Below are 12,216 nucleotides of genomic sequence, written 5' to 3'. Positions count from 1 at the left end.
GAGTGGGCATAGAGGAAGTGGTGGTGCCCAGTTACCAGAGACAATGGGCACAAACTGAAACATAGAAGGTTCTCTCTGAAGATCACTAAACAGGAGCACTGTTTTACTCTGAGAGTGAGCACTGGCACAAGTTGCCATGAGAGGCTGTGGAGTCTCCATCCTTGGAGATGTAAAAAAGCCATCTGGACAAGGTCCCGGGCAACCATCTGGAGGTGGCCCCTCTGAGCAGCAAGGCTCGACCAGGTAACCTCCAAAGGTTCCTTTCAACCTCCCTGACTGTTTTTTTGCAAATGATTCTGCTATTGTTAGAAGAACTGATCTGTGGTGTCTTAGAAGAGTCCAAAGCAAGCGATTCTTCCGGTCATTAATGAGGATTTTGTTTGATCTGAATAGGCAGAAAAAGGGTGTATCTGCACTGGCATCTCACTTCCAGTCAGAAGTAAGTGCTGAAGCAGATATCCCTATTGTCCCAGTCCATGGTGTGAACGGTTTCAGTTCACATCACAGAGCAGCCTGAGAACAGTTGACCTAGATTCCTTTCAGATGAAACTAAATAGGAACACTCTTTTTCCTAATCTTTTCCAATTATTTCAGAAGCTGCTAAGTGAGGTAACAGATTAGATGTCTGAGCATTAAACCAAAGAATTGTCAGTGGGATGCATGCTCCTAATTCACTGAAGCACTTTTAAAGTCCAAATATGGTTTTCATCTCTTTACCTAAAGATTTTTCACCCTTTTTAAAAATCCTTTCTCTTCTTACTTTTATTTGCCAATATTCTTTAGCTGTCAGCTTTGTCTTTACGTATCTAATGAGTTTTGTCCATTCAGAAACTTTAAATTACAGAATCTGCTGACTTGCAGTTTCCAGCCTGGAGTTTAATGATCCAGAGAGAAATCTCAGTTGTACAGTCACAAAGCTCAGTAAAGGGAAAGACGTGGACTTGAAGCTAAAGGCCAGTGTTTGAGGGTTTTAATGGATTACACTTCATTGCTGTGTTATTCTCCTGCACTTAATGTGATCCAAGAAGTACTGGCCTACTATTCAGCATGTTTGCATTCTGATTCCAGTCATGTTTCTTATCTACTTTTCCAGGAAAGCAACAACAAATATACATCTCTTTTTTCTTGTTTGTAGAATGGAATTGAAACTTAAAGTATTTTTAAGATTTATAAATAAAGAACATAAAGGTAAATAGTATTATTTCAGTAGATCATCGTACAGAATATAAGCCTTCTCAGCACTGTTTCCCTAATGGGAGAGTCTCTTTTGAATTGCTTCATGACACTAAAACGTCCTTTTGCTTCTAAGACTCTCTTAAATGGCGGCTGAAAATTGCCACACAGAATTGTAATACTGGCACTTTCTTTAGTCTTGTTTAGGACTTCATATGCTCCAATAAGTATTTTCAGGACTTTTCAATATACAGAAATCCCAATTATAGTGCATCTGATAATGCACAGAACATTTGGAATCTTTTGAATCTAATAAACAAGAGGCAAGCAAAGAAGTGTTTTTTTTTAGATCTACTTCTGCACAAAGTACTGCATGAGGTACAAGCTCTTATCTGCATTTTGGAATACCTTCTTCAAAAAGAATCCATTGCCTACAGTTCTATAGTACACATATGGCTCACTCTGAATGGACAAGGCAGAACATCATTTATTTATAACAAGGTTTTGACTGCCCAAGCTTTGACATACTTTGAAATACAATGAAGCACATACTACTCTGAATGGTGCAATTTTCATCAAAGATATGGCATACTATTTCCCTCAATTCTCTGTTTAGGGCAAGAACATGACAGCAAAAGAGCTTTTTAAAATCCTAATTTCCTATTAGAGGGTGCTTGGGAAGTTAAAATCAAAACATTTGGCAGAAATTGGTTTGGCTTGGGCAGAAGGCTCTCAGCTTTACCATCAATAATCTGCCTGGTTTCTGGACAGCCTGCCTGTCTGGCTTCCTCACATCTTGAGCTCTCCAACAGCCCAGGAAGCAGAAAGGCAGATGATATTATGGGGATGCCAAAATCTGGGTTCTTGGATCCAAGAAGGCTCAGCATCTCTGAGTCCTCAAGTCTGTGTAATCAGGTAGACAGTCTGTCCCCAAATCAGACTGGGAGTCTGTGTAGAGACTCTGGAAGACTATTTAGGACTGGCAGAACCCAATTTTTCATTTTGTGGGGACTGTTTCTGACACTGGTGCTGCATGCTATGTTTGAAATGCCTCTTTGCCCTTGGATGATGCTGAATGCATTACAGCTAAAAGGCAGAATACACTTTGTGGTGAAGAAATGCAAAATTATTTTTTTTTTTACAGTACAGGGATACCTGTAGTTACAGCTGTAGAATCTGGCTTCTAATGTGTGTTCCATAAATAGCTGGTGGGTTTGAAAGGTGAACTTTGCCAGTGGCAATTACTGTGGATTCTTCCATGCCTTTCTGTCTGCTTGATTGCTTCCATTAGTGATAATTAAATGAAAGATACTCGGTACTTGAAATAATATCTTTTTGTAGAAATATGTATTGCAGTGCTTTGTGTTCAATATCACAGTGCATTAGAGTAATTTTTAAAGGTTTTTTTAGAACTCATTTATAATTATTCAGTACTGATAGAATTAAAGAATTTCTGCATCTCTTCTTATTTTTGGTACATGTACAATGTAGAGTTTGAAGCAATTTTTCTAATATTTTGCCAGGTATAAAGTATTTCAGATGAAGTACTTACCTGAAATTTAAGAACACCGAAATGACCAGTCAAAACAAACAAACAAAAAAAACCACAAAAAAACTACCCACCTCACAAATAAAACCACTCACACACAAAAAACAAACAAACAAACAAAAACAAACAAACAAAATTACCACAAAAAACCAAACAGTCAATATAAATTAAACCTATTTATGTTGGTATTAAGATCACTTGCTACCTAAAGAACAGTATCTTAGACTTTTTTTTAGCATCTGCCACTACACATTTTTGGCTCACATGCAAATTGCATGAAATTTCACTTTATTCTGCTACAATTTTATGCTTACTGGGTACTGAGGCAGCTGCATAAAAATATGGATATATTCAAAAGGGGGCTGCAGTAACAGAAGAACAAAAGAATGAAATGGTCATCACAAGTTAGTGACATTTTCTGTCCTCTGAGCTTCTGTTTTCTAACTTGAAAAACACTGGTGCATAAACTAAAGATGCCTCTAGATAGCTTTCAATTTGCAAAAATCCCTGTTCCATAGATCATATGTCTGGCCAGCTTTGACATGTTTCTGGAGTCATAATTTCATAGGTGAGTGCACTTGAAAAATGTCTGCAGTTCGATAGGGACAAATAAGCTTTTGTTCCACAGCAGGCATGCGTGTCTTATCTTTGTTCCTATTCACAGCCCTTTCAATAAGCATAGTTATTCTGCTCAGTGTCAAGAAAATCTAATATATGTTAAAACATATGTTAAAATTTCATTTTTTGTATAATCTTTTCACTTTGCTGTCACCATTTTTTTATACATAATATTTTTTGTGCATACTTAGCACTTAAAAGTATTTCAAGATGAGTATAATCAACAACTCTCCTAATTGCTGACTATGGGTTTTGAGAAATAACTGCGAAGATTGGGAGAACAGCATTTTACAGATGCCATTGCAGTATATGGCTGGCTGTAAAGGAACATCTTAAAATTAATAATTTATGTGCCCCAGATGTACTAGATTCTTGACTGAGCAGAAATAATCATTATCCCCAAAACCTCTAGTCTAAATCTTAGAAAAGAAGCAAAAAAAAATTAAGAATGATAGAGACATCTATTTAAACTCTGTAGTTCTGTTTTTTACTGACTACACCCTAAAATACATATGAGATAAAAAAGACATCATTGAATATGTCTGATTATTTATTCTGAGCCTTGAGAAAGAGGGAAATTTTCAGGGAGATTTGAGAAAATAGTGGGAGAATTGGATATTATGTGCATGGGACTAAAGGGGACCTCTTCTGTGATTACATACCCCCATGCCATATTGTCTCTTTTATAAAGTATCATCTTCATATGAAAAATTATTCCCACTAAGGACTATTCCAGAATATTGTCTCCAAAATCTAGAACTTTAAATTTCCAGCCTAAGTGTATTCAGCCACTATACCTATTTATTTTTGTGCAAAACTGTAATGTAGTTTAAATGCTTCCTTATTCACTGTTTACAGTCTTAGCAGACCACTGAACAGGAATGGCAGTACAGCTGCTTTTTCTTGATATTTGCAAAGGAGTGGTTTCAAAAGGCTGAAATGCAGGCACAACAACTTCAGATTGCTTGAAATGAATGGCTTTACTAAACTCTGGGTAGAGAAGAAGTCAGTGTGACATGAGAAAGAGAACAGGGAGCTGAACTGACAGGAAAAAAAAAGGAAGAAAATGAAGCAAACACATGGAAGGTTTTTAATGGTTGTTAAAGTGAATGAGGAACTATTGGGTTTGTTCACTGATGTGGCCACTTTAATCTGTACATTTTAAAATTAGGAGTATTTAAGAATGCAGTAGAATTCTGATTGTGCCAGATGCCTTAGAGCAAAAAGTGTGTGAACCAACAGAGAAAGCTGTTGCAGTCATTGCTGCCATCATGAATCCCCTTTTAGGGATAACAGCTAAATGGGACAGAACTAGTCAGATTCAGAGATCTAGACAACTTGGGGAAAGCAGGTCTAACTCAGTGCATAGGTAGGCAGCAACCTTTGTTGTATCACTCACATATTTCAGCCCAGGAAGTGATGCTGCTGACTCATGCTCCATATTTTACTGTCTGTTGGAGCTCATTTTGTCAAGAAGACCTATTACTCTCTTTGCCCAAATGCTCTATTGCTGTTTATTTATCTAACAACACAAAAAATGTTAAACTGGACAGACATGAGTGTGCCCTTCATAAGTGTCTGGTGGAACATATAGAGCTGAGTGATTCTGATTGAGAAGTACTGAATTCAGATGTTATCCTGTCAAAAGTTTTGTGCAGTTGTAGCTTGGAACAAATGTTTACCCCGGACTGACTGGCAACGCACTGAGCCTTCTGAAGGCATCCCACCTGGCTGGGGTGCCCCAGCATCTGCTGCATTGCTGGCCTCCTGGAGCTGACAGCTTGTTGAAATTCAGAGTGGGTTTCTCAAGACAGAGGCAGTCCAACACTTCTCTATTAATAGCCATGTTGACTTGGACTGGATTACAAATGAGTAATTATTTAGGTCAGTGCTTCTCCTTTCACAATCTGTGGATTGCAATGTTTGTTTCTACACTCCAAAAATGTTGCTCTGTCCCACACTGGACCATGAACTACCTCAAATCTGACATGAACCAGGTTTACAGGTGTAGCTGTATGTAGATGTGTCAACAAATGTCTTGGTTTCCTCAGCTCTGGCACTTGATCTGCTGATACTTTGAGTTACTGCATAATTTGGACTTCATGGAAAAGCTAATGACAGCTCATTAGTGCACAAATCTGAGTGAGCCAGCATGGTCTGAGCACTGTTCAGGCAGAAGCTGGCTATCCTCATCATTATCAGGCCAACCTCAGTGTCAGTGACATGACACCAAACATTACAGACTGCTCTTCATTGCTGGCATCGTTAGAAAAGGTTTTGGCAGCAGCCACAGCAACAACATCCACACCTTGGTGGAGTTTTTGTCACTCCTTTGCCTCTAACCTCAGCTGCCAAAGAGCTGTGATGTGCAGCAAGGGATAACTTCAAAGGAAGCTGCTCAGTAATCATGTGTGTTTCGCTCTAGCAGTTACCAGCTCATATCACAAACCCTGCTCTTTCTCAGGTCTGTGAGGCACATGACAACATACATTATTTAGTCATCCACCTGTCAGAGCAGTGGAGGTTCTGGGGCCTCATGGTATTTCTGCTTCACTTTCACTAGCCAAAAATGTCTTCCTTTTTAAAATATGTTGATCCATTGAATCCCTCTTTGATTTTTATTAGAACAGTATGTGTTGAAGCAGCAATTTTTGTCAAGCAAAACACTAATTAGCAGGACCAGTGATGGCAAATCTGATTGATTTTGAATAATTATAGATGCATTTGCACTGTAATAGCAAACAAAGTCTTACGGCATGATGAGTGTCATGGGGTGGCTTTACCTTTAAGGTAGTTTTGAGAGCTAAGGAAGTTGAGGCTGCTGGTGGCTGATGGGAGTCCTTTCTCCTGACCAATTATCAAGCATTTCTAAGAATTGGCAGCAGTTCTGACCATTAAAAAGTGAATTCAACTTGTGAACACTCCCTTAAGAAGTACAGTCAGAGCTGTTTTTCTCTTTGGTTTCTGGCTTTTGAGAAGGTAACAAGGCTCTGTGGTAGCCTCCTCCACCCCCCCCACCCCCCCCCCCCCCCGGCCGAAGAACGCCGCAGAGGACGAGAGGGGGGAGGAAAGGAAAGCAGAGCTGGCCAGCCTGGTTTAGTTTTCAGTTTCTGCTGCTGGACTGAAACCTGACACCATGAACTCTTAACAGCTTTCTTAAAGCTTTTAATTCTTTTACTACCTGGATAAAATGTACAGATTACTCCTTTTTCTCAGAAAGACAGAGAAAGACAATCAACATGTAGAAGACATCATAGAACTACGAAAAACAGTGAGGAAAAGAGTTAAGTTTAAATAAGAAAGAGGGAATAAGGAGATGCTTACAGCTGAAATATCTTTCTGTTAAAGCTATGGAGATGGACAATAGTAGTTTAAAAGACTCCTTTAATTCATGACTAGAGTATGGGAGGAATAGAGTGTTCAACATGTGGACTTTTATAAAAAGAGTAATTGTGATACTGTGAGTTGCTGGAGATGGGTAGAGTGGAGATTTTGAAGCCTTGAGGGGCAAAGCAAAAGCTGTTTTCCAGGAAGGCTCACAGAGACAGATGAAGAGGACTTCCGCCTTAGAATAACTCGTCCTTAAAATGGCATCCCTAGACTCATTGACCCATGCACACCTCGGAGTGATGTGGAATGGGAGGAGTGAACTCTAAAAACTCCATAGATTGGCAGAAGGAGACTTCTGTTTCTCTACAAAGACTGAGGAAAAGACTCTAGCAAAAAATTGAGACTGTTTTTGACCACCAAAGTTCTAAAGTTTTTTGTCTCTATGTTATCATGTGTACAAAGGAATGGTCAAGTGGTGGGAGATAAAGGGGTTTTCTGGAAGTTTATTCTAGTGTTCTTATTCTTGTAGTTTGTTAATAAACTGTCCTTATTCCTTTTAAGTTTTAAGCCTGTTTTGCTCTTGTTCTAATCCATATCTCACAGCAAGAAATAAGTAATCTTTAGTTACTAGTTTAAAACCACGACAATGAGTTGTTAAGTTACATGAATTAATTGTTTAGAGTCCTGATAGCTCCACTATCCCACAGGGATGATTTTTAAAAAAAATTTAGCTCTGGTCTTTGTACTTTGAAGAAAAAAATATTTTTTAAAGTTGAGATTCTTGTGGACTTTTTTTCTAGCTTCTTTTTTTAAGTGAGTTTTATGACTGCATAATAAAATTAAAATATATAAAATATCATCAAACAGTTATGAGTAGTGAAGTTGAAAACTGAGCACTCACACATGCTCTATATACTTTTATATGAAATGTAGTTGTGCTGTACTTCTTTATTTATGGGGTATATAAATTAAATAATTCTGCAAATTTTACCCTAAAATTCAATTTTAAGAAAGAAACTGTTTACAAGAGATAAAATATCACTTTAAAGTAATCTGAGAAAGTTGTAAATGGTAATTTTTTATGCAGAAATGCAGCTATTATGTAGCAGAATATAAAAACCAATTTTATATTTATATATAAAACAATTCTAACATGGGAAATAAATCTGTGGGTTTTCAAATTTACCTTACAGCGCTGGTAAAAAGAACAATGGAGTCCCTGCAGCAAACCACAGCCTTGGAAGTACCATTGAAGGTAGGGACAATTTTGAATTTCCATTTCTTTCTCAGGCATACTTAGCTTTGTACATCATTATTGTCATTATTAGGAATCTAGAAACAACTATTTTGCTTTTCACTTCAATCATTTCATGTTCATATTTGTGGTAATTGCTTTTTCAAATTACTACAAAAGTTCCTAAGGAAAATAACTGAAAGAAGTATACTCCCTTTCGGAAAGTGAGATTGCCGTAGCAATGCATATGGTAATTCAAAAATCTATTTCATTCATTTCCACAAAACTTCTGTTAGGTGTGGTAGAGTGAGAAATATGTCCCTTTAATAGACTTTCTAGATGTGCCTGGCATTTGTTACTGCTGAAAAATATTGCAAAAGGTCTTTCTTCAGTAATTTTCCCTTAGAAAATGGGTCTATATAACATTTCTGTGTGGAAGCCTAACACACAAAGCAGACAAAATCACTGGTCATTGCTAAAGGTAGAAGACATAATCTACCAGACCAACATCTGTAAAAAGTGAGTAAATAACTACACAGCTGTCTATGTATTGGACCTAATTGTAATTATGTTATAAAATAATTATGTTTTTCTCTCTACAAACCTGGTACCTATCACTGTAGCTGACTGCTCAGCTTTTGTTGCCTGGTAAAAGACTAAAGCTCCTGGGAATCCCTAAACTTCAGTGAGCAAAAGCCCAAGAGTTTCCATTTTCCTGACAAATGGAGTACTTGGTGTTGCCAGGTCACTCTCTCAGCAGTAGTACTCAACAAGATTCAGGGACAGAAACAGCTTTATTCTAATTATTTCAGAAATGGTTGCAACATACAGACTTGCACTAATAGAAGCAGCTGAAAAAGAAAACTACTTGAAAATTTGTCTTGTATTCCTTTCTCCAGATCTTCTATATCTATTGCAGCATTCCAGCCACTTTGTGAGGCTTTCTCTGGAGGTCTTGCAGTTACAAGACCCTTTATGGGTCCTTTGGGACCCCATCCTTCCCTCAAAAATTGAGAAAGGATAATGAAGGGTGTCTGAGATCTGAATTACTCCTTCTGCTTCCCATACTGATTTCCCTTCTCACTGTTCACTTAACCCTGTAAGCTTTTACATTCCTGTTTACTAAATATGGTCCAGTGAGACTTTTTAGCCACACTGGGATTATAAATTTCTTGGACTGATACTCCCAAGCTTTGCATACCACATTTCTGTAGGTTGCTTACATTGTACACCTGTGTTTGCCTTTCTTCTTTTGTTACAAATTCCTTGGGGAAAAAAAAAAAGAAAAGAAGAAGCCAGAGTGTTTTTCAAGGTATATTACATTTAAATATTTTAAATTACTGTATTAGGTACCTGGCATTCATGCTGTATAAGGTTCTTAAAAATAATCAAATATGGTATTATTGGTGGCATATAAGTTGAATAGCAACACTATAGTACTTTCTGGATAGTTTGAGGAGATTATTTGTTGCCTTTTTCAGAGTTAACAATGTTCATGCTTTGTCTGAGGAAGTCATGGTCATGAAATAAATATGAGCACTGTAATAGGTTTCTAAGAAAGACAAATGTTTACATGGTTACTAAGATTGTTCATAGTTACAGGGGTGGAATATCATTTTAGTGTTACATTTATCAGACTAACCTTAAGTGGCAGAAGGTTTCAATGTCCTGTGGACAAATGGGACATACCTTGTTATTCACCTCTGTCTAAGGTGTTTTACTGTCACACACTGACAAAACCATCCCAGTGCATTAAACAGATGGATTCAATATGTCATTCCCATGAGAACAGTAATTCTCCATATAAACACCAACTATGCCTTAATAGGTGAAAAGAAACACATACTTGGACAACAAGGAGCTCTCTGGGGCTTTCAAGGATTAGGACTTTTTAGAAGACAGTAGAAGTATTTAGAGATACACATTTCATTACCCTTGTTTGGGCTTTTTTTCCTAAGAAATTACTGTAGGAGTCCTGACATACTTCTGGTTGTGCAGCACTTTAGACTACATCCATCATGAAGATACTTCACCTTCCTCTGAAGCCTCAAAAAGAGATCAATGATGGAGGCCAGATAGAAAACACAAAGTTTGATCTCAGAGAATAAATTGAGAGTGATCTTTAAAAATAAAGTCTGGTTTTTTTGTTCATGTTGTTTACCCTTCTATACAGTAAGAAAATGTCTTTTAGGATTAGAGATGCTGAAGATGAAAAGATTTTTGTGAAATGCTCCTGCTCTCCTTCAGCAGACTTATTTCAGCTAAATATGTATTATGTGCTCTGTTAATATGAATATTATTTTTTAATATGGAGACAAAATGTCACTAAAGTAGAGCACACATACAGTCTTAATGTCTAGAGATCTCTTTTTCTTCTTTGAGGTAAAGGGTGCTTTATCTTTGAAGTAGCTTATTTTTTTCAAAATATAGTCCATGCTAATGAGGCAGCTTTCATGTCAACAAATCTACTGTGTACAAGAGCACCAGGAACTGCAAAACAAACTGAAATCAAACCAAAGCAACAATAAAAATACCCCAGAATTTGAAAAATGGGGGGTAAAAAAACATTGCTGACAAAGTTGCTGAGATAAACATCAAAATCATAATTTGTAGCTCTTTTAAAAGCACAAGATTAATTTTGCTTTAGTGTATTCCTTGCAATTCAGTAACATGTATTTGCAATTTGAAAACTAAAGGTTAGTTTAAACTGTTAAGGTATTTTTATCAGAATTGTAGCAATAATTGAATATTAATAGAAATGAAGAACATTTCACATTGGATAGGTGTGTAATCTAGAGCAGTATCACATCCAAAAGGAAAAGCAAAAATAGTAATCTTGCTGTATGTGATGTGTTTATTTGTTTAAATTTTTATTTTTTTTCCTGACAGGTTCCCTTGAAAGTGATTCTCACCACTGGGAAATCATGGGGGTGTATGACAGAATTGCAGGAGATGTAAAGCAGTCATTGGGGATGTTATTCAGTACCCAAACACCTCATTGGCCTGTGCTGATTCCTCGCTGAATCACTAGGCAACAGCGCTGCTGGATCTTTCATAAGCACCTAATACTCTGCATGTGAATTTTTTTACTTCATTTTGTCTGTAGCCCTAGGCAACAGCAGTGAGATAAAACTGGTTTTTACCAGTTCATTGTGTTCCCTTTAGCCAAGGTATCCAGCGGGGAGCTGCTTTTGTTCACAGCTAAATTACTACATGTACGAAATGAAACAAGACAGTATTAACCCTTTGGGAGCATCACAAATATATTTGAGTTACACGGATGTTTAGACTTTAATGTTAAATATTTCGTGAAGTGCTTGTGTAAAAATACTTATGAGCTACCAGTATTTGAACTGTCTCAGATGCTTAACTGTTGTGTGCAGCTTATTTTGTATTATGTGAGTAGAATATAGCTGCTTGGTGTTCATCACATATTAAATGTCCCATTCCTCAGACTTAGAAATAGAGTTAATTAACTTAATTTTTATCTAGAATTTTGGAGCAAAACAGGTAAACAAAACTTTAAGCCTAAATATATTAAAAATAAGGAGATTGTTGTCCATTCAATTAATTTCCAGCTGAGCTTGTACCACGGCCTTAGCATACTTTAGATAAAGTATTACAGTTTCCCTAATTTATTATTTTTACTACTGATATAATGATAAATATTGTTTAGATAAATTTTAGGATTCGGCCTTATCCTTTTTAAGATTCAGACTTTTACTTCAGTGTTTGGATTTTTTATAAATAATTTGTTTTTCTGTAGAATTTATTCTTCAAATGAGATTTGTTTTGTAACATTACTGTTTTACACATTCTGTCTCTGAGCTTGTGGAATATGAAATTGTCCTTGAAGTCTACTGATTATTCAGAAGTTGAAGTCAAGCACAAAACTTTTAAGAGTTGTTCAGTATGTTTCAGCATTAGACATCAAATTATCACAGTACAATTTAAATTCTAGAACTGTATGATTGTAAAGACTTTCCAGCATTTTTAATTTGTATAATTAAATAATTTTACTTTGCACTTGAAGCCATTAAACTATTAAACATTGTTTTCTTATGTTGCTCATTAATCATACATAACCTGTCAGCTGACGTGAGTCAGTAGTTTCTAAAAATTGATTCTTATAAAACTGGCATTGATCATGTAAGCAATGTCAGAACATTTTGCTTATTAATTGGGGTCTGCTTTTTGGCGGGGGGATCCAGCCTGCATGGCTGTGACACCATGCCAGGTCCTGTGAGCAGGGGCCCTGATCCCACCTCTCCAGCAGAGAGGAGGTTGCACAAGTTTACTTCTGCTTTTTGCT

General features: G+C 36.9%; 1 protein-coding gene across 1 annotated transcript in view; it reads left to right on the top strand.

The window, feature by feature from the left end:
* Nucleotides 1-11,958, top strand: part of POLN (DNA polymerase nu) — an 82,409-nt gene extending 70,451 nt beyond the window's left edge. Inside the window, exons 21-22 of the mRNA XM_005517891.3 lie at nt 7,864-7,925; nt 10,794-11,958. Coding sequence (XP_005517948.2) covers nt 7,864-7,925; nt 10,794-10,862 — 131 coding nt within the window. The 3' untranslated portion in view covers nt 10,863-11,958. The remainder of the gene's footprint in view (nt 1-7,863; nt 7,926-10,793) is intronic.
* Nucleotides 11,959-12,216: the final 258 nt, after the last annotated feature.

This window comes from Pseudopodoces humilis, chromosome 6 (assembly GCF_049639895.1).
Source record: "Pseudopodoces humilis isolate 2021_Gansu_Grassland_sample_001 chromosome 6, ASM4963989v1, whole genome shotgun sequence".
Classification (NCBI taxonomy): domain Eukaryota; kingdom Metazoa; phylum Chordata; class Aves; order Passeriformes; family Paridae; genus Pseudopodoces; species Pseudopodoces humilis.
The sequence above is the reverse complement of the archived record's forward strand: the minus strand, read 5'-3'. Positions and strand labels throughout refer to the sequence as shown.